Source organism: Amia ocellicauda, chromosome 11, assembly GCF_036373705.1.
Source record: "Amia ocellicauda isolate fAmiCal2 chromosome 11, fAmiCal2.hap1, whole genome shotgun sequence".
NCBI lineage: Eukaryota > Metazoa > Chordata > Actinopteri > Amiiformes > Amiidae > Amia > Amia ocellicauda.
The window spans coordinates 20,406,976-20,432,890 of record NC_089860.1 but is presented as its reverse complement, the minus strand read 5'-3'; the positions used below and the strand labels follow the sequence as shown (position 1 = coordinate 20,432,890).

The window sequence follows — 25,915 nt, the reverse complement described above, 5'->3', positions numbered from 1 at the left end:
CAACAATATGATTCCATTGTAGCCTAATGTTGCATTCATCCTAGTGATTTTGTTCAGCAGAAGACCTGTCATCACAAAATCCTGACAGACAATCTGCATGTGTTCTTTTGACATTCAAAATACAGAATATTTATAGTATATATGCATATATATATATATATATATATATATATATATATATATATATATATATATATATATATATATGCATACATTAGTTACATTATTACAAATAATCAGAGATGACATGTTCAAAACCTCTTCTACCAAACATCATTCACTTTCTTTCTTCTCACCACAGGCTATCATATCTTCCCTCACTCCCTGTTCCAATCTCATGTTGTTTAGGTGTATACAAAGTCTTCTCCCATTGTACTGGGCCTGTCAAACGTAACTGCTGGCTGCAAATAGTTTGTTCCGTTTTCCAAGTGCAAACCATGCATTGCAAAATGGAACACAACGTTTAAATGATATCAAATCCACTAAAATGAGAAGCCTTTGCACAAATGGACCATCTCTAAAGTAGTGTTAGCAAGGCCAGAAAGTACAGCTAATTTAAAAAATGACATGGCAACCAAGTCATTAATAAACCATATGCCAGCTCTGTCCCCAGTCCTCTAAAAAAAAATATTGACCCACCAACTGTATTTTCTTTAGGTTTTCCAAGGGGACTTATTTGGAATTACCAACAAAGTGTTTTTTAATTGGCCATATGGTGCTATATCTCTATCATGTGTGACACCAAAGAGTGAAATGAGGATCTAATGATGAGGAACACTTTTTAGCCAAACTTTGTCATCAGTCTAGGCAAAGTACTAACTGGAGCAATAAAATGTGTAGGAGAGAGTTTAAAAAAAACAAAATAAAGAGGAAAATAATTTTGCATATAAACATTTATTGAGTCTAATTATTATTGCATGTAGGGCTCCAAATAAGAACAAAAGAATCATCAAAAGTGTTGAAAGACAAAACTCTGTTAATAAAACATTTCACATCTCCAGAAGCCATGTTACCAATGTTAGTTATTATAAGATATGTTAAAACATGTGTAAATATGTGCAGAAATCTTTTTACATTTCTATGGATTCAAACTGTACTGAATATAGTTCACACATAAACTCTGGGGCTTCCTTTTTAAAGAAAATAACATTTTGTAACTCAATATTGGAATGTGGCTGTGCATCTATATTCAATATTTTAGTTTCAGTCACATAATTAAAAATGTGCTCAGAATAACATATTCAGGAAAGTGATTCAGAATTGAGAAACTTATGAAAAATTATGTTTTGAGGGATTATGAACTGTAGACATAGAATTGTCTTTAATATACTGTACCTGAAGACTGTTGTTATTTTAAAAAATGTGATAGTTTAAAGGGTACATTCCCAAATATGGCAGAAGAATGAACAAGTTATTATTCTGTTCATGTTGTAAAATCAAACAAACACAAATTTGAAAATATTTGCATTTGCTACACATAAAACCACAAGATTACAAATATACATGTAAACAAGTAAAACCTTTCAACCTTCTCTTTAATCTTTATACTTGCCTTCTTCCCATAGGCATGTCTAGCTATTTGTGGATTGTGAATAGATTTTGAAGATTCAGCACCATCAGTAACAGTAATACGTACAAGGAGGCACAAAAGTTTGGCTACTGATGAAAATGGTAGACCAGTATGTGGCATCATTCACACTGAACTAAACAAAACTCAAAAAAGGATGGTAGTGAAATTGGGCTGTAATAGAAGCCATCATACCAAAGACATATCATACAGAGATCCTGCACAGGAGGCAATTGTACTTTTATTAAGAACACAAGTGGTAACCCAAGGGCCTTGAAAGTTCAAGTACAAATTAATAAAACCTGGCCTATCTATGTTCTCTCTGCCTCATATCAGATTAAAGTCTATTTTCTGCAACCCTGACCACCTTCCATTTTGAGCTGTATCTGTGGCCTGTGTGCTGTGTTGAGCTACTGCACATAGGTGCGAAGGTGGGTGTGCTCTGGCCTGCATTTGTTGAGTAAAATGTTTTACGTATTGTAAAAATGCCTCAACTGTAACAAGAAATGCTTTATAAATGTATTGTATGATATTAAATTGCATCTGAAATCATAACAATACACATAATGCACTGCATTATTTCAATAGAGTCTGAAAATTAAACAAAAGCCATTGGACAACTGGTTTACAATGAAGACCATTCTGTCACTTCTAAAGAGAGATTAAACCCACCAGGAGAAGTCTAGATAAGACTTGAGAGAAAATGTATATTGCCACTTCATTTCTGCCCTATTCAACCACATAAATGAGACCATTTTCATTAAATGACAAATTCTGTACAAGCCACTTTACTGTCATGTAGTCAGTTGCAACTAAAATTATGTTATCTTTACTTTTTGTCCCCCTCAAAACTGAGTTTGTATATTATTCTGCAAGCTGCCTTTTATTTACATTGGACAGAAGAGAAAAGCTAATGAAAAATGTTTAAAAAAAATACACAGACCAATCTCAAAATGTTTAGAGTTTTGTTGCATAATAAAATATTATGAGAGCTATTATTCAAAGAACCATAATTCTGCCTGCTGCCGCTAAAAGGGGATGAAAAATTTCTGGAGCAACCACTCCAATTGCAAACCTCAAGACTCTTTAGCGAGAAGTACTACATAATCACTTTTCACTTTCCAGTGTAAGCAGGCAAGAAAATTGAATATTTTTTGTTGCTGTTGTTGTAAGATCATTCAAAAGCTATTTACAAAAGCTAAACCATCTAGAGAAATTCCTGCAAAACACAATACCCACAGTATCAGAGTCTTTCTACTGTCCGGTTTCTACAGTCACACAACATTGATATGGGCTTAGGGTTCCAGGAAATTCAGTTTTTCTTATACCTTTGTTAAATGTCAGCAGATGCAGAGGTCAAAAGAGAGCCACACAATGGTGTAAATATCAAAACCTTCACCCGAAAACAGTTGCAGTATTTTATATTCTTAGTTGAATTCCTCACACAGTTTATATCATTTTGTTTTAAAAGACGTAAAACAATTAATTTGGATGCAGGCTCTATCATTATAAACTCATGAAGTTACACAGATACTTGTTTTATTAATACTTGAACAACTATCATCATTACTAATCTTAAAATGTGCTTCCATCATTTTATCTCAATCATGGTACCTACTTGGTACATGGTACTGCCAAACTAGAATTAGGTTTTTCTTACAGTAAGAATATGGAACATGTAATGACAGTTAAAAGCATGTATCACAGTAAATACATATCAAAGTATGTGTCACCTACTATAGAACGAATGAATAAATGAATTTATACAAATATACATATATACATACCCCCCCCCCACACACACACACACACACATATACACACATACGTACATACATACATACACACAAATCAGACCGCCCCAAATATGTTACTAACTCTTTTATAGTTATAGACTAAACCTCCGGTCAAGTGTGCCGCCTAGTGGTAGCTCCGTTAAAAGAAAATAAATTAATAAAAAAAGACTGAATGGCTTTAAATCATTCTGGAGAATATAAAAATGACTGTACCTTCCTTAACAAGAATAGCTTGAATACCATTGTGATGTACACAGGTTTTACATGCTCCTGAGAAGCAAACGGGTGTTTGTGGATTACATCATTATTAACCCATGTATAATAAATGAATTGGCGCACACGCAAATCTGCATGTGCAAGTAGTAGGGGGGAAAAAAATCCGTTGACTTACGGTAGAAGACATATTCTGTGTAACTGGACCAGATCTTGTCCTCTGTGTATTGATTGACAAAGGAAGCCGTCACCGACGAGTTACAGGCGACCATCTGGAATCCACACTCGGACAGCATGTCAAAAGCTCTCTCCAGGTGCTTGAACTTCAGATAAAACCTGGACGTGTATCTCTCTGGGGGTCGGTCGGGGTCCCTGCTCTCGTTTAAAGTGTCCCCAAAGACCTCTTTCGCTAAGGCAATCCTCCCACAGATCAAGATCCTCGGCACCCTTCTGAACTTGGCATCAGTTTGGCTCTCTCTGCCCATGGTGCAGGACCCCCTGTACCCCACTGTAATGAAACCATATTTCCGATCGGCTGGCACCAGTGATGATGGCGGGCATATCCGCTGATCGCTGCCTTGGGAAGCCTCTTCGAAATCACTGTGGAAAAGGTCATCTGGGCTCTGCTTCAGGTCATCGGGGGTTAAGATCTTCACCAGCTCTGGCAGTTGGAAGTATTCCGCTTCCCTCTTTAGCCTGCCTTTCTCGGGGAAGTGGTCAGGTAGGACGACCTGCTTGTCTCTGAGATAGTCTAAGACATACCGAAAGAGAAACCCATCCCTGTCGAGAAAGTACCGGCCTTTGGTGTCCCGTGCCAAGTCGTTAGAAGGGTCCTTCTTGGCGGAGAATATTTTTCCCAGTAGGGAATTGGGGATGCTGATTAAGGTTGTGTGGCGGGTGAAATACACTTGCCCACCCACATTTAGCTCCACAACCTCCGGGAATGAATTCTGGACAGACCCTGGATCTTTGGTCTGCGGGTAAGTCCTACAGTTCCCACTCAAGGCCATTGTCTCAGTCATGCACACAAAAATTTTCGAGCCGGTGTCTACGCAGAAAATAATCGGGATTTTTCTCTTTTTTTAAGTATAATACCAGTAGTTTTGATTAACAAGCCAGTGCATAAAAAATTGTCAAAGCTGATAAAGCACCAGATGCAAAACAGTCCTTGTTACAATTTTAAAAAAGCGACACATTCACTTACTTCCCCGAAGTAATCCTGGGTATGTGATTAAAGTAATAGTACCAGTGGAAATAAAAAAAGAAGCATCAAAGAGTGGAGGTTTAAAAACTGTACAGTGAATTGAAGAGGTGTTCAGACGTGTAAAAAATGCTGTAAATCAGTACAATTGTATGCATTGTTTAAAAACAGGCATCAGCTGTTTTTCTGTTCTCCCCCAGGAGCAGTCGAGTTAGGATAAGACAGGGGAGGAGAGCTAATTTCATAGTGTGCCTCCACAGCAAGAAATTAAGCTGACATATAATAACTTACAAGCCTAGTGTTTGTATATGGACATATATGTATATATAGGTTATATGTTGTTACGTTTCCAACGCCAGCTTTAGCTATATGCATAAATCCTCACCTCAGTCAATGCAACGTTTGGTTTCACATATTTCCTCATTTATTTCTTCTTATTTTAAATCCCGGTGTTCTTGTCTAAGTTCGTCTCAACTTCATCAGTCCTCAGGATGGGTAAGACGGAGCACCATTGGTATTCCCAACTTCTTTGGTTTCTTGGAGTGATGTCGCTGATCTTGAGGTGTCACAGATAACTTCAGAGCAATATCATTCATGTGACGCAGTTTCACACGGAATTACACCTTTTGAATTGCCCGAAACTGAATAAAGTTGACCTGTCCGTGGCAATCCGTTTGGCCAGTTGCTGGGTTTGCGGGTAGGAGCGCAACTCAGCGAGGAGAGAGTGTGAGCAGAGGCGCTGCTGCCTCCGGAGCGGGGTGGTACCGAGTCAAAACGACTCAGCTGATGGTGCTTCAGCAGTGCAGGGAGAAACCATCCTGGGGAATAAACTCTTACATCATCTTAAAGGAAAATGGCATCTGGTATTGCACTGCCTCTTCCTCTCTGGCTTTCAAATGTGAGCCTATTAGAAAAAACAACAACAACAACAAGAGGAAAAAATAGAAACAACGCAACCACCAAGGGAGTAGAAAGGCAACTGAAAAGTTGTATACATCAGCTGCACCAGGTTTTAATTTGAATCCTAAAAATTGCAGTTATGTTTATTCGTGTCCATAATATGAGAAGCTCTAACCATAATCATGCATCATTTAAAATAAAGGCATGAATTGATGTCTCTTTCGGCAGTTTGTTTTCTATATATAGCCTACACTTCCCAGTTTAAGGTGTTACAGCTCAACTTTAATCTCGATTTAAGGGTGCTATGGTTCAACATTATTGCACATATTGAGATACTTGCTATAGCAAACTTTAAGATTTAAGATCAGAACAATGATGTACATCCTCTACAGAAGGCAAGTAAAAACGACACACTACTGTTTGCTCCACCCGGTTATCCGGCATTTCAGCACCAAGGACAGCGATCTGCTTTTAATGGCATTTCCTTCTTTTAAACACATTTGTTTTTTTATGATTATTTTTAAGCAAAAAAGGATTAGGCTTTCAAGTAACCAATAAATAAATGCTTTATGAGTGAATGCTACACTTTGCTTCATGGTGTGCATTAACAGAGGATGTTATTTGAAACGTATTAAGAGATTTAGTAAAGTCTTAGTGGTATATATGTTGTATGTTTTTTTTTTTTTTACCTATGACTTTCAAACCCACTCTACCTGTATAAAAAATCAATAATAATATCAACAAAAGGCTCACTTACTGCAAAAGATTATCCCATACCATGCAATATACTGCAATTAAAATAAACACGCTGAACATTAAATCACGTGTTTTGTGAGAAGGAAACTATCCAGAAAGCGTGGGTGTTCAAATTATAAATCTAATATATGCGTATATATAATCCCATCACTCTTTTAAAGAGTTTTCTTCTGTACAGACTGTTACGGTATTTTCAGGTTTTACACCAAAGTACAACTGAAACCCTTACCAAGAAAGTTCCCTGAAGCGTGTCAAGCCAGCAGATGTACAGCCACATTTGCTATTATGAACAATTCGTCCAGTATTTCAATGCATAGCACTATACGAGTTGAAGTCACGTCAGAAAAGAAGAGTTCATTTCTGCCTGATCTGATGGGAGTTTAGAAGTGGTTAAGGAGGTGAAGGGTCACACAAAGAATATTAATACTAACTTAACTGTTAAAAGTCCTGCCTGTTTTTCCTTTTTTAATAAGAGTAATTATTTATTGCAAATAATAAATTCATAGTTAACTGCTGCCCAGAAATGTTTAATTACTATCGTCCAGTTCTCGTCCAATTAATCAATTATCTAGAAATCAATTTCCGTATCTCCCTTCCTCGCCGAGAGAAGAAGGGTTTCTGTGTAAGAAAAGAAGAATCATTTGTCCACCTGCCAGTTATTTTTAAAGTCGCTGAGTACAGTCATTTATAATACTTTTATGTGGCCCCCTTAAGCTAATAATAGCTGCAATTCAAATCACTGTCTCACCGTTTTACCCGTTAGAGATGAGGCAGAATCTAACGTGGTGCAGCCAAATACCTGGTTTTACATTAAAACAAATCTACATGGTTAGTTTTGCATTAAAGTATTTAACCAACAAATTAAAACTACAAAGCATTATGTTTATATCTGTTATATAAACTTAAAATATAGGTTGAGGTGAACCCAAGAGGACCGCTCTGTCTATTGGTTCCCATCTCAGTCCCATTATCACCTGCTTACCTGAACGTTTTCCAGGGTTTAAGAGCTGCAAAGCAACTGGCAAGGTTGAAATAAGACAATCATTAGTTCAATTAAAGTCTCAATTAAAGGCATATTAGGAAGGAAAACTAAAAGACACACGTTTTCTGAGTGCTGTGGGTTTACGGGTTTCATTACATAAGGTTAGATTTTTCTTGGAGCTGATATGAAATGATCTGAAGTGATCTGCCATCAATAATACACCGATATTGAGCAGATTCTCCCAGTAAAATATATTAATATACAGGGAAGGCTGGCGCAAAAGGTGCAAGCATCTTCATTTGCATCTGACACACTTTTGATCGTTATGTAAACTTCTGAGAGTCGTCTGGAATATTTCTTGCCTCATATTTGTACACAGTAGATGCATTTACACCCATGCATGTATGTCAGGTGAAGCGTTTTATTCGAGGCTTCAAAAGCATTGTAGTAATTATAGACTCAGATGCAGATTTAAAATTGAGGTGTAATTAAAAATGATTTCTTACTGAGCTGATTTCTCATAAAACAGACTTTCTCACATTTAACTGTAATACATTGGGGCATTTTAAAACCTTCTTGAGAGCAGGAACAGGACTGTAATCAATTTGCAGGTGACGACATGATGTTGTGATTTTAATTTTAAATACCTATTATCTTACCACTAGGCTAAGATTTTTGGACATTAAGGAGGATAGAACAAATACTTAGAACCCCACTTTGTGTTAAAGGTTCCAGTATGATTTGTGTTGTTAATCCTGGTCAACATGTCTTTATGAAGAGTTCATATACACTTGGAAAAAAATAGAAATCAATGTAAATATTGTCACTGAACAGCTTTGGACTAAACAGTTTTGATCACTAATGGAGTTCTATTGGTGTTGTGGTTTTTACTGTCTATCTATACTATCTATCAATACCTAAGCCTGACCCTCACTACTTTTCAATATATCAGAACTAGAAAATTGTCATTGAAATGCTTATCTGTATGATTTGATTATAGCATTGCATTAGACAGATTATCACAGTAGTTTATTTTTCTATTTTAGATAATTTTAACATGCTGCGCTTCTCCTTCATTCGGAAGTCTTAAGTTGACATGTGTGGGTTACACAGTTTGTACAGGTTGGGTTAATGAGTATGACTCCACTGAGAGCTGGTGTGTGATGTGGTAGAAAGTTATACAGTAGTGGAGTGCAAACAGCCTGCTTACTATATTTACAACCTATGTGAGCAAGTTAATTGACTATTTGGTATGACAGCCAATGACTTACTGGTTAATGGATTTGTGTGCTGGAGGGGTCAATCAAAAGCTCTAGGCAAGAAGGACATCCTCCTATTACAGACATCATCCATCATAATACTTGATAGTATTTTGAGTGTTTCATCTTGAAAATATGCTCAGCAGCTGCAATATACTAGTAGGCAAACTCCAACTCCAACAATTGGCAAAAGAGTGACTTCATAGGATTTAAATGACTTATCTGTGCTAAACAGTCTCTAAAATGGGCTACTTTATGTAAATCTGACAATTAAAAGCTGAGGTAGATAGATAGAGAGATTTTTATAATAACCTTCATTATTTAATCTGTAGATGGATAGATAGATACATATATAAATAGATAGATAGTGCAAGGCTGGGCTATAGTAATTACATTCTAAGCATGATTTTGTTGTTGTTGATTCGCTGGAATGAAGAATGCAATTAATGCCATAGAGCAGGAAATTACAATAGTTATAATAAAGAATTACTGTATATGTGTCACGTGACTGCCTAGCATCAAGGGTGCCATAGTGCTCTAATGGAATATTGAGTATCTCTTTAGACCACAAATTGGTGGTTTATTGACTCCACCCCTTCTGCAGCCCCACTGTAAAAGTACATCAGGCTTTCATGAACCAGAAAAGAAAAACATTTTATTTTATGGTTAATCTATCCTCATTCATCAAGCAAAAATAGCTCTCAGTATTAGACGATGATAAAGCAAAATGTTTCCGCCATGTCACTTACATATACAAAACGCTCTCCCCAACTACAAAAAATGTTAAAATATAACATTTCTCCATCTGATGGTCTGATTTTTTTTGCTTGGTTCATATTCAGATGAGAACAGAATGTGCAGGAATCTCTGTGCAGTCATTTGTAACTAGGCCACTGCTGTAATCATAAATAAATGCATGGCATGTTTGCACATGTTATGCTTTTTTAAAGCTGCATGGCAAACCTACCATTTTTCCCCACCCATCAGCTAATCCTGCAAGAGTATACACGTTTGTAAAGCTGAACATGAATTTCAGGGAAATATAATGTTGTGATTAAGTAGAACAATAAAGATTATTCGCAGTGATGCTGACAGTGTGCAGAACTTGAGATCTTCCTGCTTGCTCTTTTATGTAACATATTGACTCTTTCTTCCAGAGTTCAGTCTATAGTCATTACCTCTCTGATCCTCATTGCGTAATATTTATGAGGGCTTTTGCTCTGATAGTTTTGGGATATCTTTTCCTTGACTGTTGTTTCAGGATTTGAATTACAAGTATACGTATCATGGCTTCAAATGGCTATAAAACACCACATGCCACAGTATTAAGAGCAAAATACTAAGATCATAAGAACACAAACAGTGATAACTTACATAGGCCACTACAAATATGTCCTAAAACACTTGGTATTTAACCATCTTCATTGCACATGCTGGATTACTTGTGAAGACAAGAAAAAACACCTACAGCTTATTAAAAACTCAAAGGTAGAGAATGTATGAAAAGCCAGTGACACACTGCTAAGTCTTCAGGCTACACAAGGTCTACCCAATGAGGAGGAATTAACTCAGCTCCATATGTATCTACCAGTCTTAGGTTAATGAGGTCTGCTTACTCCTTCTGGTGAGTTTGTTTCATTTTTTTTTTTTTTGTATTGATCAACACTATCCTGTTATTTATAATTCTCACTAAACTCTGCCTCTGGTGTAGAAAAAAACATAGCATTGTGCTCTAGGAGCTGCTTGGTGATTTAATCTTTTTTTGGTTATGCATTTGTAACCTCTGATGGCTTTAAACCTGATATTACTGCTCTTTTCCTCAAATCCTTTACCACCACAGGGTTGGGTCATGTATCTTCCTACCTACATTCCCAGAGGATGTGCCACTGCTGGAGATTATTGGTTGAAGGCTTGCTTTCCCTTAAACTGAGCAGATATTATTTGAGGCTGGTAGCTGGTCTGATGTTTTGTCTTCTTCTTATGGTTTTAGACTGTATTATTCTTCAACTGCTAGCAACAGAATGAGTGCCAGAGTCCAGCATTGTTCAGAAATATCTGCCACCCTTTGGCGGAAGTTAAGTAAAGCAGAAGCATGTGGGCACTAATGGAAGTGAAGCTAAAAGTGCTTGATAATGTTCCGTGCTCTTTCAGTCATCCCCTGCAACCTTGGCATTTAAATATTCATCTGCTTTACGTCTAGCTTGCTGGCTGGCTGGCTGATTGACTGTCGGCATTTCAGTTGCCCTTTCTAATATGTACTTCTGTAGGTATGTGCATCACAGGAGATTCCATTTTGTTGTATGTAATGATTAAAATTATTTCAAAAGGGGGGAAAAAGCTAATATTTGTTCTGTTTGCAAGACTGCAGCGTCAGTTTAGAACAATAATGACAGAACATTTTTAGAGAATCTAGGGCATCTTTATTTATTCAAGAGCTGATGATTCATGATGATGATGTTGACGATGTTGAATGGCTGAAGTGTAAAACATGAGCTATTTCAGACTCTCCATCTTAACTGTAGGCCACATACTTCAAGAAACAATACGCAATATACACTGCAGCATATCACTATATTTTCCCATTGGTAATCCTGACAATTTGTGAGAAACTGCTAGAATGGCACATCAGTGTCCAAAGCTCTGTGTTGAAGACAATATGTGTGGATTGAGCTGGGATTTTCTGATTCTCAAGCAGATGGATTCTTTCTGTAAAACTAGAAGTTAGCAACAGGCACATCAACACCAGTTCCCAAGAAGCTCATTACAAATGTATATCTAAAAACGTTTTAATAGAATTGTGATTTACCAGGCCACAATGGATTTAAGATAACCGCTGGCCCACAAATGCACAACTTAACAGTGAACGTTGTGTTATGTAGATTTCCACTGTGTCTTAAAGGGGAACTATTGCATTCCCTTAAATCATTGGTTTGTTTGTAATTATGTGTTTGTGATTTTTCTGTTTCATTCTAATCAGATAAATCACAGATGCTTTCCATACAGATATACAGATATACAGAAACGTAATTTTACGGACTGTGAAGATCATACAAGAAGGTACAAGACAAAGAACGCTGAAATGTCCTTTAAATCATCAAAAGTTGTTTAAGATGCATTAGAGATGCCAAAGGGAAGACAATGGGAAGCAGTGCAAAGAACACAGAAATTATTTAAATGTATAGGGAAACATAATGAAGCTATCACAGCAGCACATAGCTGACCTTACAAGTATCAAAACACAATATAACACTTCCAGCTCACAGTAAGAGTATTGAGCTTGAGGCTGTGTATGCGAAAATGCTTTACACACTTGAGTTATAGCTGAGAAGAGGTATGTGTCTCGTAGAAGCAGACAGAGTGTTTCAGAATCCTCTCCAGAAGTACTTGGGTTCAGCAGCTTCCAACTCCTTTCATACATCTTAGTAATAGGTGTTTCAGGATTATCACACGTTAGTGGCAGTGTTTGCCCATGATTATATGTTATAAGGAAATAGTTTTAAAACTTTCCAATAAACTCTTATTGCAGCCTTATCAGAGTTACAACAGAAAGCAATTGCCCCATACTTAGAGGTAATTAAATCAACCAAATCTGGGATATATAAAAACATACTAGTATAATACAGTTCTTTGTCTAAATATCTCTTGCTATTGCTATTGCTTTCTTCTTTAAATACAATTTAGTGAAACATACTTATAGTGTATCATTTGCATTTGAAAATACTAAACACGAATTCTGAAGTCATGTTCAGCAAAAGAAATTCAGCCGCACTTAAAAAACTTAAATACATGTACTGTTTCCACATGCTGCCCCTGTGCTGCCATACAATAACTGGGTAACTGCTGTTTTCTTAAGCCATCATTCTAAAGTAGGTCTGCCACTTTCCCAGGAGACACTGCAGTTTAACGCAAAACACAGCACACATTTACAAATTGGCAGGCTTTCTCGGAACAAAACTGTGTGGCACTGCCAGACTGGTTAAGACATCTGAGTAGTTGTCCAAATGCCAACAGATCGCTGGAACTAAGTACCTGGCCAATTTCAGAAATCGTGTTCGAAGGCTCATGCAGGTATTATATTAAGGTTGTGTACAACTGTGACTGTTGACAGTAGGAAAAAACTAAGACGTTATCAGTAGAAAGGACACAACTGTACAACATAAGAGTGTGAATGAAGGGGTGAATTTTTGTGATGGTTTTAAAGTGAAAACAAAAAGGCTAACAGTACAAGTTAAAAAAAAAACTGTTTTTTGTTTTTGTTTTTTTCTATTAAACACATTGTAATATGTGCCATAGTGGTGTGATTGTTGGTCGATAAATTAAATGTATTTTATATATAATCCTTTTTATAATGACTTTGTGTGTGTCTGTGTGTTTTTTAATTCATATTATTAGCCAGTTATGATTTGACCTTTAATTGCATAGGTTAGAAAGGTTATGCTACTTTTAATCTTCAAGAATAACATAAGTACCTCTTACATTTCCATTAGAGATGAAATTCTGTCACAAATTGAAAACAACAGCCAATGTTATTTTAATGGAAGAAACCTTAAGGGCAGTCTATCAGTGAGAATGGATTCATGACCAGTGCAGTGGCATTACTTTGACCCTGATGATATTCACTCTCCAGTTTATATACATTAACATTAATTGCCTTCTACAAGAGAACAGGTAAATTACACTGCTGCATGTGTAAGGTTAGCTGGAAATGGATGGAGCTTTTGCTTCCATTTAAATGCATTCACTTCTACATGTTGTCTACAGATTGCCAATTTACAGTATTTTACATAATCCAAATGTCTTCTGTCCATAGCAGGCTTCTGTTTTAATTGAAGGTGTGCTCTTTGAGGAATTATGTGAAAAGCAGAAGTCAAGTCAACATCGTGAACTTGGCATCATGTGTGTCCGCCTCCCTGATTGAGCTGATACTGCCTGCAGTCTCTCATTATCACAGGATGCCTTCCTGCCAACACATGTGTCGTCTATAGCTCTGATGATATGTAGCATACTGGATATGTTCCGCAATTGCATTTGCATTGTACCTGCTTGGGGGAGATTGGAGATGTCTGGTCAAGACTCTCCCTTATTCACCTTCGCAGCTGTATCCTGAAAGAGTTGTGCATGTCATTCGAGATTTCCCATTTAGTTTGGAAGAAGAAGAGTAATATTTACTATTGTAATCTCCCCGTATTCCTATGTCGGAATTCTGATGCTTTCTCTGGGATGGATTTATGGAAGTGTTTGGAATACTGATTTCTATATGGCAACAGCTACGGTCGCCCCATTAATTTGGCTTATTGTGCTGAAAAGGTGTTGCTAAGCACCAGTATCGCTCCTGCCAGGGGAGAGTGCTTGTAGAATTCTAACGCTGGAGATTTGTAGCTATCAGCTAAAAGAGCTTTTCTTTTTCTAGCTCACTATTGAATATCACAAACCATTTCACCGGGATTTAAGATTTCTCTCTGCATTTTCTAGGAGTTCACCTGTGATCTATGTATGAGATGTGTACCCAAGTAATTGTAACATTTGACACATTTTAATGTATTTTCTTCACTGTTATGTTTTTGGAATGATCTCATATACAGTGAGGGGAAAAAAGTATTTGATCCCCTGCTGATTTAGTACGTTTGCCCACTGACAAAGAAATGATCAGTCTATCATTTTAATGGTAGGTGTATTTTAACAGTGAGAGACAGAATAACAACAAAAAAATCCAGAAAAACGCATTTCAAAAAAGTTATAAATTGATTTGCATGTTAATGAGGGAAATAAGTATTTGACCCCTTCGACTTAGTACTTGGTGGCAAAACCCTTGTTGGCAATCACAGAGGTCAGACGTTTCTTGTAGTTGGCCACCAGGTTTGCACACATCTCAGGAGGGATTTTGTCCCACTCCTCTTTGCAGATCCTCTCCAAGTCATTAAGGTTTCGAGGCCGACGTTTGGCAACTCGAACCTTCAGCTCCCTCCACAGATTTTCTATGGGATTAAGGTCTGGAGACTGGCTAGGCCACTCCAGGACCTTAATGTGCTTCTTCTTGAGCCACTCCTTTGTTGCCTTGGCTATGTGTTTTGGGTCATTGTCATGCTGGAAACCCATCCACGACCCATTTTCAATGCCCTGGCTGAGGGAAGGAGGTTCTCACCCAAGATTTGACGGTACATGGCCCCGTCCATCGTCCCTTTGATGCGGTGCAGTTGTCCTGTCCCCTTAGCAGAAAAACACCCCCAAAGCATAATGTTTCCACCTCCATGTTTGACGGTTGGGATGCTGTTCTTGGGGTCATTCCTCCTCCTCCAAACACAGCGAGTTGAGTTGATGACAAAGAGCTCAATTTTGGTCTCATCTGACCACAACACTTTCACCCATGTTTCTTCCATTTGCGAATAATCGCACCAACTGTTGTCACCTTCTCACCAAGCTGCTTGGCGATGGTCTCGTAGCCCATTCCAGCCAGTGTAGGTCTACAATCTTGTCCCTGACATCCTTGGACAGCTCTTTGGTCTTGGCCATGGTGGAGAGTTTGGAATCTGATTGATTGATTGCTTCTGTGGACAGGTGTCTTTTATACAGGTAACGAGCTGAGATTAGGAGCACTCCCTTTAAGAGAGTGCTCCTAATCTCAGCTCGTTACCTGTATAAAAGACACCTGGGAGCCAGAAATCCTGCTGATTGATAGGGGATCAAATACTTATTTCCCTCATTAAAATGCAAATCAAGTTATAACTTTTTTGAAATGCGTTTTTCTGGATTTGCTTGTTGTTATTCTGTCTCTCACTGTTAAAATACACCTACCATTAAAATTATAGACTGATCATTTCTTTGTCAGTGGGCAAACATACAAAATCAAATACTTTTTTCCCTCACTGTAAGGCTTTGGGAGATTCGAGAACCGTGATTTATTCCAGTGACACAGAGGGTGTCATTCCCACTTAGGTGACAGGAACCAAAACAAATATAATTATTTTAAATGGCCACTGAAATTGTTAAAGTCCATTGACATGTACATACACTGAATATCTTCACATGGACCTACCATAAACACAATTGACAGGCAAAGCTCACAGAGAAAAAGCTTTTATTATTGCTGCCCAAGAAGAAGAAAAAAAAAACATTTTAATTATGCATGTTCTCCTATTGTGAAAAAAAATGCTTGCAATTTGAAATTTAAAATGATTTGCTGTGATGAACTGAAGTTTCTTTGTTGAATCAAAATGCCTTTTTTTGTCTCATGATGCCATCTATACAGGGGCTTTATAATTATGTGCTCTAATCCTGGCCACCGAGGAATTCTGTAGCTGCTGGCAATAGTTCCACCAGAATGACACATGCCTATGGCAAGATTGTCTTCATAAGTCTTTAATTACTTCCTCTCAAAGCCGAGGTCACCTTTAGTCTAGCTGGTTTCTAATGGCATGACTAAATCGGAGCTGTTTGACAGGTTCCACAGGGTGGCCTCAAACTCTCCACAACTGTCTGAGGAGAAATATACTTCTGGCTCCTGAATACATTTTAGTAACTGGCTTTCTCCCAAATCTGGCTTTGCTAAGTATAGTTCTGGAGAGAGAGAGAGAAAAAAGGAAAATAAAACATTACTTATTTATTGGCATGCTGTTTCGTTATAATAGATCTGAGTTAATGTATGAAAGAAAAATAGATTTAAAGCAGTATGAGTAAGTAATAGGATTTAATCTGGGAAGCAGTCTGAATATAAAGTTCAACATATTGCATTTTTAAGAATACCTGTTAGCTCCTGTGCTACTGGGATTCTGTACAAGGCTAATGTGCACATAACTGTTTCCTTTTCTCTGTGTTGATTTCTTCCCTCATGATGTTACCACAAACATTTAGACACATACATGCACAATGCTGAGCAGAACAGGTAGAAAGGCATTTTCTAATGATTAAGACCAACAGCTTTTTTCACACAAAATGGTCCAAGTAAAATGCTTTTAGTTTACTGAGGAAAAGATCAATTAAATGCTCTGTATAATCCACTCATCTAGTACCGCGGTAACATGGGATGAAATGAAACACTTGAGGAGAGAGCAATTATCTTTGCATAACAATTCAATGACCCAGATTTTCTGTTGCTCTGACAGATTTCAGTGTTCTCTCTCAACACAGGGAAAGGAAATGCATCCATCTGAAGTTTAAACATTCTCAGACATAAAATCATTTTGTGGTCAAGGAAGCATTTAATATGATTCAATTGTGTTATACCTGATTGATTTACATTTTATCTGTGAAAACAAACAAACAAACAAACAAACAAACAAACAAAACAATTGCAGTAGTCTCAGCTTCATAATGTGTCTCAGGTGATTTAAACAGCTTGAAATGTTATGCATAACTAAAATCAATTTGAATTTCTATTACCAGTGCTTTTCTTTAGAAATTTACGATCAACCAAATTCAGCATTTTTGTATTTTCAAAACATTATCATAATTGTTATGTTATTTGATGTTGATACTTCTCTTTTTTGTTTTTGCTTTGATTGTTTGTTTGTTTGTTCTAAACTGTTCTGGTATAAATTTTGGAATACATTTTCTCTGTTTGGAATTATTATAATTTTTTAATACTTTCTTCTGTCCTTATTTTGTGTCATTGTGTAACATTAAGGGGAAACTTTAAAAAACATACTTAACTACAAGATATCCAACATGAAATGTATGTTTTCTTCAGTATAAAATTGCAGACTGATTTACCAAAGCTTATAATTTTGCCTTTTGACACTTTTTTCATCAAAGGAGAATCTATAGTGAACTACGGTCCTCTCCCCTGTTGATCGGCACCTCCTTTTTAGTTAGACAATTGATCTTTTGTATCTGCTAAAAAGTCGAAATTGTTCCTTGCCTGGGTTCCCTGAGACGTTTGTCTTTGTTAGCTCAGCTTTCAAAAGAACATCAGAAAACAGATAGCCTCCGTGGGTGTGTTCGGTTTTCCTAACTAATGAGATCTGAATCCCACCAGGAGTGTATTTTTAGCAAGACACATCAGACGGCCTAACATCTAAGGCTCTCCATTTGTGAAATTGGTTGTAGAAAATGTGATGGTTTTTGCTGAAGACAAGCAAAGATTAGCATCTTGAGATTCTAATGATATGCATGGTATCAGGCCCATTGTAGTATTTGCAGGGGCACAAACTTTCCTGTCTCCGCTAAAGCTAGTAGAGAGAACTCTGTGAAGGCAAATCTATAACATTGATTGGCACTCACTCCATTCCTTCACCTCTAAGCAATAGATGATCATAATCATTTGTACACCAATGGGAAATAACATTTTTAATTGAACAAGTTCTGGATGATACCTAAACATGACATGCCACTTTATCATCTCAATACAACAATAACAATGAAATAAGTAATGCAATTGTTCTTTCCCTTTATAAGCAATGCAAGTGCAATGCAATATATGAAAAATAAATCCAACATCGTGAGAGTAGACAATCACAAAACAAGTGAACAATCACAAAATGACAAATAAATGAAAAAAATACATTATTTTGCAATACCCCAGATCTCTAAACATCTGTACACCATTGTCTTCTTGGCACAAGTGTTCTTCAAGCAGCTGCTGTATCCATTTTAATTGATTGGGAATAAATAGTTACCTTAGAGCTCTTAACCATTGCAAAAACATTGCATTGCAAGTTTTTTTTTTATGTATTTATTCATATTTTTTAAGAATAAAACAAGGGGGAGGATCCAATTTCATGAGCCAGAAAGGGGTCACCATATTGAATAGGAATTGTTATGAAACGCAATTCACATTTAAGGAGAGCTTTGCATTTGGAGGGGTCTGCAAAACCCACACCAGTTTGCAGTCAAACAGCTCACGTTTATTTATGATTCTCCCTAATATAACAATAAGACTAGCTAGCTCTCCTTGCAGTGGCAGTGGGTGGCATAGTTTCTCCACAGGAGAGAAATGCATGGCTTCTCACAAACCATAGTCTTATGTACTCCTCGTGCCCCTAATTTATTCTCCGTCTCACCCCAAGGATGCAGCCCAGCTCAGGCAGTGACCGCTTGTGTTAACGATGAGGTGTTTTATGGATGATCAAGGAGAACCCTTTCCTCAGACACTCAGCAGTGCACCTTGCTCAATATTCACACCCAAACTGGGTATAGTCAGAGGAATATATAGTTGTCCTTTGCTATCCTAGACACTATTGAATACATACAATAGTTTGAGGCCAAAGGGAAAGACATTAACATTTAAACAGGCATTAGCCTTGAAAAATTGAATACCATATCAATAAAATTAACAAGAAAATTCTGATAACACATTTGTATCACTTTTCATGTTTTAGGCTACTTATTTTGTATTGCTTGCTGTTTAACATAAAGCAGATTGACTGTTAATATGACGTAAATGATTAATCATCCCACATAAATAATACAAAACATATTAATTTAGTTATTGTAAGGGTGTAGATATCCTATCAGGAATAGAAAAAAAATATATATATATGCATTGGTAACAATCTTTCATGTATTTTTTCAGTTCTTTTGGATATATACGTTAAAAAAAAGATGCTTGGGGATCGCTTCAGGACAGCAGTTTCAAGCCATTCCACAGATTCTCCATAGGATTCCATAGGGCTGACCAAGGAACCTCACAGAGACAGGTTTTTGTATTCTGAAATCATGAGAACCAATATTATTGCACACAGACAAAGGCCATTCATTTGTGTGGCTTCATCAGGCCGTTCTGTGCACCTGAATGAATTTGGGTTTGCCACGCTAAAATGTTTGTATACGTATTAAATCATGAATTCTCAACTTTTTATTTCATATTAATTCTCCGTTTACTTGATTTTTGTATCAGAACGTGTGGAGGCGGTTGTGTATACAACATATATGAATTCCCACTTCAAAGTATCATGACTGCAAGCTTTAAAGTAGCACAATGTGAAAACTGTCAGAGGGTCTAAATACTTTTTGCAAGGCACTGTATGTGTGTGTCTTAATTAGTACGTACATGAACTTCCAATTATTGCCATTATGTGCTGTGAAAAGAGGTTTTATACAAGCCTGGCAATACATATTTTGAATAAATCTACAGATGCTTTAAATTCGATATACTCCTCCGCCTTTAGGGGGCGATGTCTGTGAACCAGAAGACCCTGATCCGATTCTAGAACACCGAGAAGTCCCGCCCACCCAGCAACACGTCAGAGTGACCCGGAAGAGGTTCCTTTATGTTCCTCTTGACACGTAGCAGCAGAGCTGGAAGTCTATATTGAAATAGAAACGACAGAAAGGTGAGATAATACTTTGAAACATTATATATCTATATCTTATTAGTATTATCTGTGGTGCTCATATAGTAAGAACATGACATCCTACCTCAAATGTATTTATTTACCCGAGTGGTATTGTGCTTACACTACAGCAATAGTACATTGTAGTTTTTACCACCTAAGTGATTTTTTTTATTTTTATCAGTGACATGAAACAAGACTGTAATCAAAATGTTGTATTATGAACTGTGGTTTGTTTTGCATTATATTAGTGTCCGATGTGAGACTGAAAGTGTTTCCAAATGGCTTGAGGAGAAAAGAGGAATTGTATCTTTTGCATAGCGGAGTCTCAGGACATGGATAGGCATGTAATAGTGTGTAGGGGGATATTGTAACACTTTATCATCTAGTTTGGGTTGAAAAAGTAGTGCAAGGTTTCTGGCGATGACAAACATAACCTGGAATTGTATATTTTGTGTTGATTTCACGAATTGAGATCAGTTTTAGCCAACGTCTTAAATAATAATAATACATAAATAATAAGATCTAAAGCAGCTACTCGGGTGTAAAATGTCACGTTGACAGGTTTAAGTTTTTAGATGCTGAATTTCTCTGCTGATTATTTAGGGGTGTATGTCTTTGTTACTGTTTTATTGTTGTTGTTTTATCTCTCAACCATTTAATTGCAGCAGATACATTTCTGAAATCAGCTCTTCTGTGTGGAACGACCTGGGACTGAGGGAAAGGCGTTTATTTGCACACTATTGTACAATAAACTAAGGGTAAGCAAAAATACTTATTATGTTTTCTTCTGTAGATTATTGTACACTTCATGTTTAGATCATACTTTGAATTATGTTGCATGTTTTACTATTTCTTGGAAGCCTTTTGCACCAGATATAACTTATATATGTCCATAATCAGCACTGTGAAGAGAGGGTATCTGTATGACAATGTTTCATATAGTCTTGACCAATTTCTGAAAATTGTCCATCTTTGCTTCGCAGGCTGTTGGAAATGTCAGGCTTTGACAACTTCAACACAGACTTCTACCAGACCAGCTACAGCATCGATGACCAAGCACAGCATACGTACGATTATACTAATTCGGGCGACCCATACAACAAGTATGTGGCCTTTTAGGTCTTGTTCAGTACTCGGTTCAGTTATTAGTACTGTATTTAGCAGGTTGTGTACTCTAACTAATACATATACTTGTACTGAACTGTTCTGGGGTCTTGCGGAAATCTAAAATGAGATTAAAACTCTTCCTTGGCACCAGTCTTCTTCTAAGTCATGCTGTCGACTCCTGAAATGCCTCATTCATTTTTAAATAAGTAATAAAACCAAGTTTGAATCTAATTGTGCTACTTCCTCAGGCCCTATGAAAACTATGACTATTCTCAGCAAGCTGGCTACGCAGCTCCAGGAATGATGCCGCCACAGCAGGCGTACACGGGTCAGATCTACCAGCCAGCCCCGACCTTCACGCCAGCCTCTTCACAGTCTATGTACGGCAGCAGTTTTGAAGATGAGCCCCCTTTACTAGAGGGTAGGTGGAATGAAAGCCAAACCCTTCATTTACAGTGTTTCGCTGCTGACATCTTCTCCCTCATAGGCAGGCACTGTGGGTGTGAAAGTGGGAGAGGTGCAAATCTAATACAATTTCTGCACTGTAGGATTTTTATGGTGTTTTCTTAATATGTATAGGTTTATATTTGATTGTGGCCTAAACCTCAGCTCGGGTGACGTGTTGTGTACCATCTAGTGCAGTTTCATCCAAATCAGTTATGTAATGGTGTCAGTACTCAACATATTTATTTTCTACATCATTAAATGAATTTAACGATTATGTAGGGCTCACATTTAATGTTAAGAGATTACGGTTGTTTTTATTAGTGTTTGGTGTTCGATAGTAATTTCCCTTTTGTGTCCCTATACAGAATTGGGAATCAACTTTGACCACATCTGGCAGAAAACCCTGACAGTGCTGCACCCTCTCAAAGCAGCAGACGGCAGCATCATGAATGAAACAGACCTGGCTGGTCCCATGGTCTTCTGTCTGGCATTTGGAGCCACTTTATTGCTGGTAGGATTTATCTTCAACCTTGAAATCCCTCTTTTTCTCAGAGCATACACATCTAATTGAGGGAAATCACTTTGTTTCTAAAACAAACCAGTGAAAAAACAAGCAAACTTCCAATCGATTTGGTTAAAGGTTTTGTTTCTGAGCTTTGTGCGTGTAAGGCTGTGACTGAAAACCCTTCCGAGTGCAAAACAGATAAGTTAATATGATTTAAGATTAGCTAGGTTTACAACATCAAATTGCTCCAGTCCTCTCACTGCCCCCACACTGATGTTGTACTCTTAAGTATTACCCGTTAATCAAATTTTTCAATTTTTTTCCCCAGAAACCAGTAGAAAAAAGTAATTAGTCTCTGAAATAATGGCCATATTGCTCTTAATGGGAAAGGGGCTTATCCCTCCAAGTTTTACTACTGTTTAATTATAGACTTCTGTCTGTATTGATCTGTATTTGAATGAATTGGAAGTGAAGATGTTCTATTGTTTTATAAAACATAACCGATTCATTTTGGCTCTCTTGTGCGATGCAATCAATATGATTTAAGATGAAAGTATTTTCGGGCTCAGAGTGCAAAACTATTGGCAATGAGTGTTACCACTATAACTCCAACCAGTTTCAGATGGTGCTGATATTTTACTGTGGTTCACTGCTCCTTGTTAAAAAAAAAACATCTGAAGGTCTGTATTTATTAACGTTGTGTTAAGCAGCCTGTCCACAATTTCATAACACTTGCTCCTGTTTATTCTTCAGCATTTGTGAAATTCAATAATTAATTTGTGATTTATTTAGACATTCTTATAACCTAGTCTCACCCTAATATGACTCGTAGATTTCTCATCCTTCTTGGCACCTATCCATAAACTGTGATGCCTCTTTTAAAAATTGCTATATACGTAAATGATTGTGCTCTTTTTTTAGGCTGGGAAAATACAGTTTGGATATGTATATGGGATCAGCGCGATCGGCTGTCTGGGAATGTACTGTCTGCTGAACTTGATGAGTATGACGGGTGTCTCGTTCGGCTGTGTGGCGAGCGTCCTGGGCTACTGTCTGTTGCCCATGATTATTTTATCTAGCTTCGGCGTGCTGTTCTCACTGCAGTAAGTATATGGTTGGGTAAATTGTCAAGAAACAGTCATTAGTGTCTTTCTAGACTCATATTTGAGTATCAACGAAGTGAATATTTTCAGCTCTCTGAGTTAATTTAATCTGGAGCACATATGTATCCCATCAACTTGAATGTGTTTGCCTGCTGTTAGATCTTTTTCTATTGTGTGGTATTCATGAGCACATTTCCCAACAAAAGATTAGTAAAATCAATGTACAGTTGAAGGACTCTGATGGTGGTATCTTTATAGTCAACTGTGGTTAATTTGCTGAAGTTAGAAGGAGGATTTGTCTTGAATAAGCTCTTAATTTAAGGACCCGCCCCATGTCACATTCTCCAATGCATTGTTTTGTTACCCCTCGGAAGTATAAATAACATTGTTATGCTAAATCTGTAACATTTTATTTTGTTGTCTTGTTCTCCTCATAAATTAACTCGGGGGTATTTTGTGGACAAGCAAACATTTGTTTTTGAATTGTTCAGAAGTCACTAATCGGACCGAACTTCTTGTGTTGCAGAGGATTGATGGGCATTATTATCACGGCTTTCATCATTGGCTGGTGCAGTCTTTCCGCCTCCAAAATTTTCATCTCTGCTTTAGCCATGGACGGACAGCAGCTCTTAGTGGCATATCCCTGTGCGCTCTTGTATGGAGTTTTTGCTTTGATTTCTGTCTTCTGAACTATGTTTTTTTCATTTGATGGACAAAAGAAGAAAAAAAGAAAAAAAAATAGACAATGTGCACCCATCATAAATCCTGGCATACATTTTTGCACATTCCACACCTTACCACCAGAGGGATCAACAGAAATACGAAAATATGCATATCTGGCTACTTTTCACTTTTCTATAGGACTTCAGGATTCTGACACAGTGGCAGCCTGCTTAGTTTTCTGGAGTAATACTGTGCATATGTGAGTGTGCAGTGTTGCTATTCCATATTTCCTGGAAAAATAATGTGGCCTTTAGCATTTTGTTTTCATAGGTACTGTTACCATATGAGAAAATTTATCCTAATATGATTTTATGTCATAAAAGTAAATAAATCCTTATTTTCTTTAACCTACTGTACATATTCATGTCCCTGGCATCAAATACTCCTGCTTAATGTTTCTGTAAAACTGATGGGATTATTTGCTCACACGTTGGTGATGGTGGGCATTTGTACAGTGTGGACACTATACATCTCTTAGTGGTAAGATTTTGTTCTGGACTGGTTTATGGATCTGACACTGAGCCACCCCACCCCACCCTCCCAAAATGATATCGCCAAAGCTCAGTAATGTAATGCATTCCTTTCCTTGGCATGTTTATTACTCAGGTGTGGCTCCATCTAGGCAGTACATGGTCTGTGTTGAATAAAAATGTGTATGTTTATATTTGTGATAATTAGTCTGGTAAGAAATGCTACAGGACCTACATTGCACTGGGATGTTTATCTCAGATTTTATGCAGTTAATTTCAAGCTCATATTAAAAGCTTTTCAAGAGCGTTTTGAACGGCGTTTGTCATGCTTCAGCATTACACACACACACTCACACACACACACATACATAGACGCACACGTAGGCATAAATACACCTTCCATTTCACTGTACTGTACATTTCTAATCAATGACCAATCTGTTACTACAGCAGTTGCTTCCAAAACTGTTTTTTTGCCCTCACTATTTTGTCATCATCTTGTTTAAGCCTGGCCCTTCAAGTGTCATGCCTGTATAGTGTCAGAAGTTTGAATCACTTGTGTACTCTTGTAAGTGGCAGGCAAGCTGCATGCTGTCGGTCTGGGCCTTCCTAAAGCCAATGAGAGCACTTGTTTGAGAGAAGCAGAGGTGCGTTGTTGAATTTAACCAAGAAGAACAAGGGAATGCTGTTACTGTTCACACACAGCTGGAGCTTGTTGTGGCATGGTGTTTAGATGAAATATCTAGTACCAACAATCTGCCACCTCCCTCTGCAGTCAAACTGAGACCTGTGCGTTGTTGTGCCAGGCCCCTTCCCTCCCTCAAGTCACTCTCACCCATCATCTGAACATGGTAATCACTGCGCTCTGGTGAATGATGAATACCACCAAAAAGAAGTTTATTTTTAGAAAAGACACCCACTATCATAAAAGTATTATAGTAAATAAGTAAATCTTGTATTTGGAAGTTTAGTGTCTTTTTTTGTTCGTTTGTTTTCCTTTTCATAGTCTATTCCATTACTTAGTGAATTATATTAACTTCAATTGGTAATGCCTTGTTTACTGTTATTCCATTGAAACAAGATTTGGTTGGCACCATCTTTAATGCTGAGTTTACGATAATCAGTCTGAAGGGTTCATTCAGATCTGATCGGCCAATTTAAAAATACACGGCCTGAACTTGTGGGTTGTTTCTATTTTGTATAAAACCTGTTAGAGCTAAATATCTTTTATCTTTTTTTTATTATTAAATGAAAATTTCCAATATTGGAGAGGAACAAACACTTGAGTATTTATATACTGTATAATTTGTTTTGTACATTTTAAGTCTTGAAATCTTGTTCTCTATTGTCATATGAAACTTGCAAATAAACAGTGGGGTGTCATGTTATTGTTGTGATCTTAGTTTTCTTTTTGAAGCCAAAACGAATAATGAAATCAATTCAAGTATTAATTTGTGGAAGCCATTTTATCTGAAGAAAGGATACAGCTGTATGTATATCTTAACTGTTTTACAAAATATCTGAACGACAGAGCGGATGAGTTGTGGCAATGGAAAAAAAACACATGCAGAAACTTGTCTCTAATGGATCTCTTTTCAACGAGGCCATTTTCTTTC

The 25,915-nt window shown here is 37.2% G+C and overlaps 2 protein-coding genes across 4 annotated transcripts in view; one reads left to right on the top strand and one right to left on the bottom strand.

The window, feature by feature from the left end:
- Positions 1-5,530, bottom strand: part of kctd16b (potassium channel tetramerization domain containing 16b) — a 57,596-nt gene extending 52,066 nt beyond the window's left edge. The window contains exon 1 of the mRNA XM_066716295.1: positions 3,755-5,530. Coding sequence (XP_066572392.1) covers positions 3,755-4,598 — 844 coding nt within the window. The 5' untranslated portion in view covers positions 4,599-5,530. The remainder of the gene's footprint in view (positions 1-3,754) is intronic.
- A 14,305-nt stretch (positions 5,531-19,835) lies between these two features.
- Positions 19,836-25,687, top strand: yipf5 (Yip1 domain family, member 5). 3 transcript variants are annotated; one of them, XM_066716853.1, is made up of 7 exons: positions 19,836-19,941; positions 20,610-20,702; positions 20,928-21,011; positions 21,300-21,472; positions 21,864-22,009; positions 22,925-23,106; positions 23,633-25,687. In XM_066716853.1, exons 3-7 carry the CDS (start codon positions 20,938-20,940, stop codon positions 23,793-23,795), a joined length of 738 nt encoding a protein of 245 aa, XP_066572950.1. In that variant the 5' UTR covers positions 19,836-19,941; positions 20,610-20,702; positions 20,928-20,937; the 3' UTR covers positions 23,796-25,687. The 3 variants fall into 3 exon arrangements, with proteins under 3 accessions (XP_066572950.1, XP_066572948.1, XP_066572949.1); XM_066716851.1 differs by having other exon boundaries at positions 19,837-19,941; positions 20,928-21,047; XM_066716852.1 differs by having other exon boundaries at positions 19,861-19,941; positions 20,613-20,702; positions 20,928-21,047.
- Positions 25,688-25,915: the final 228 nt, after the last annotated feature.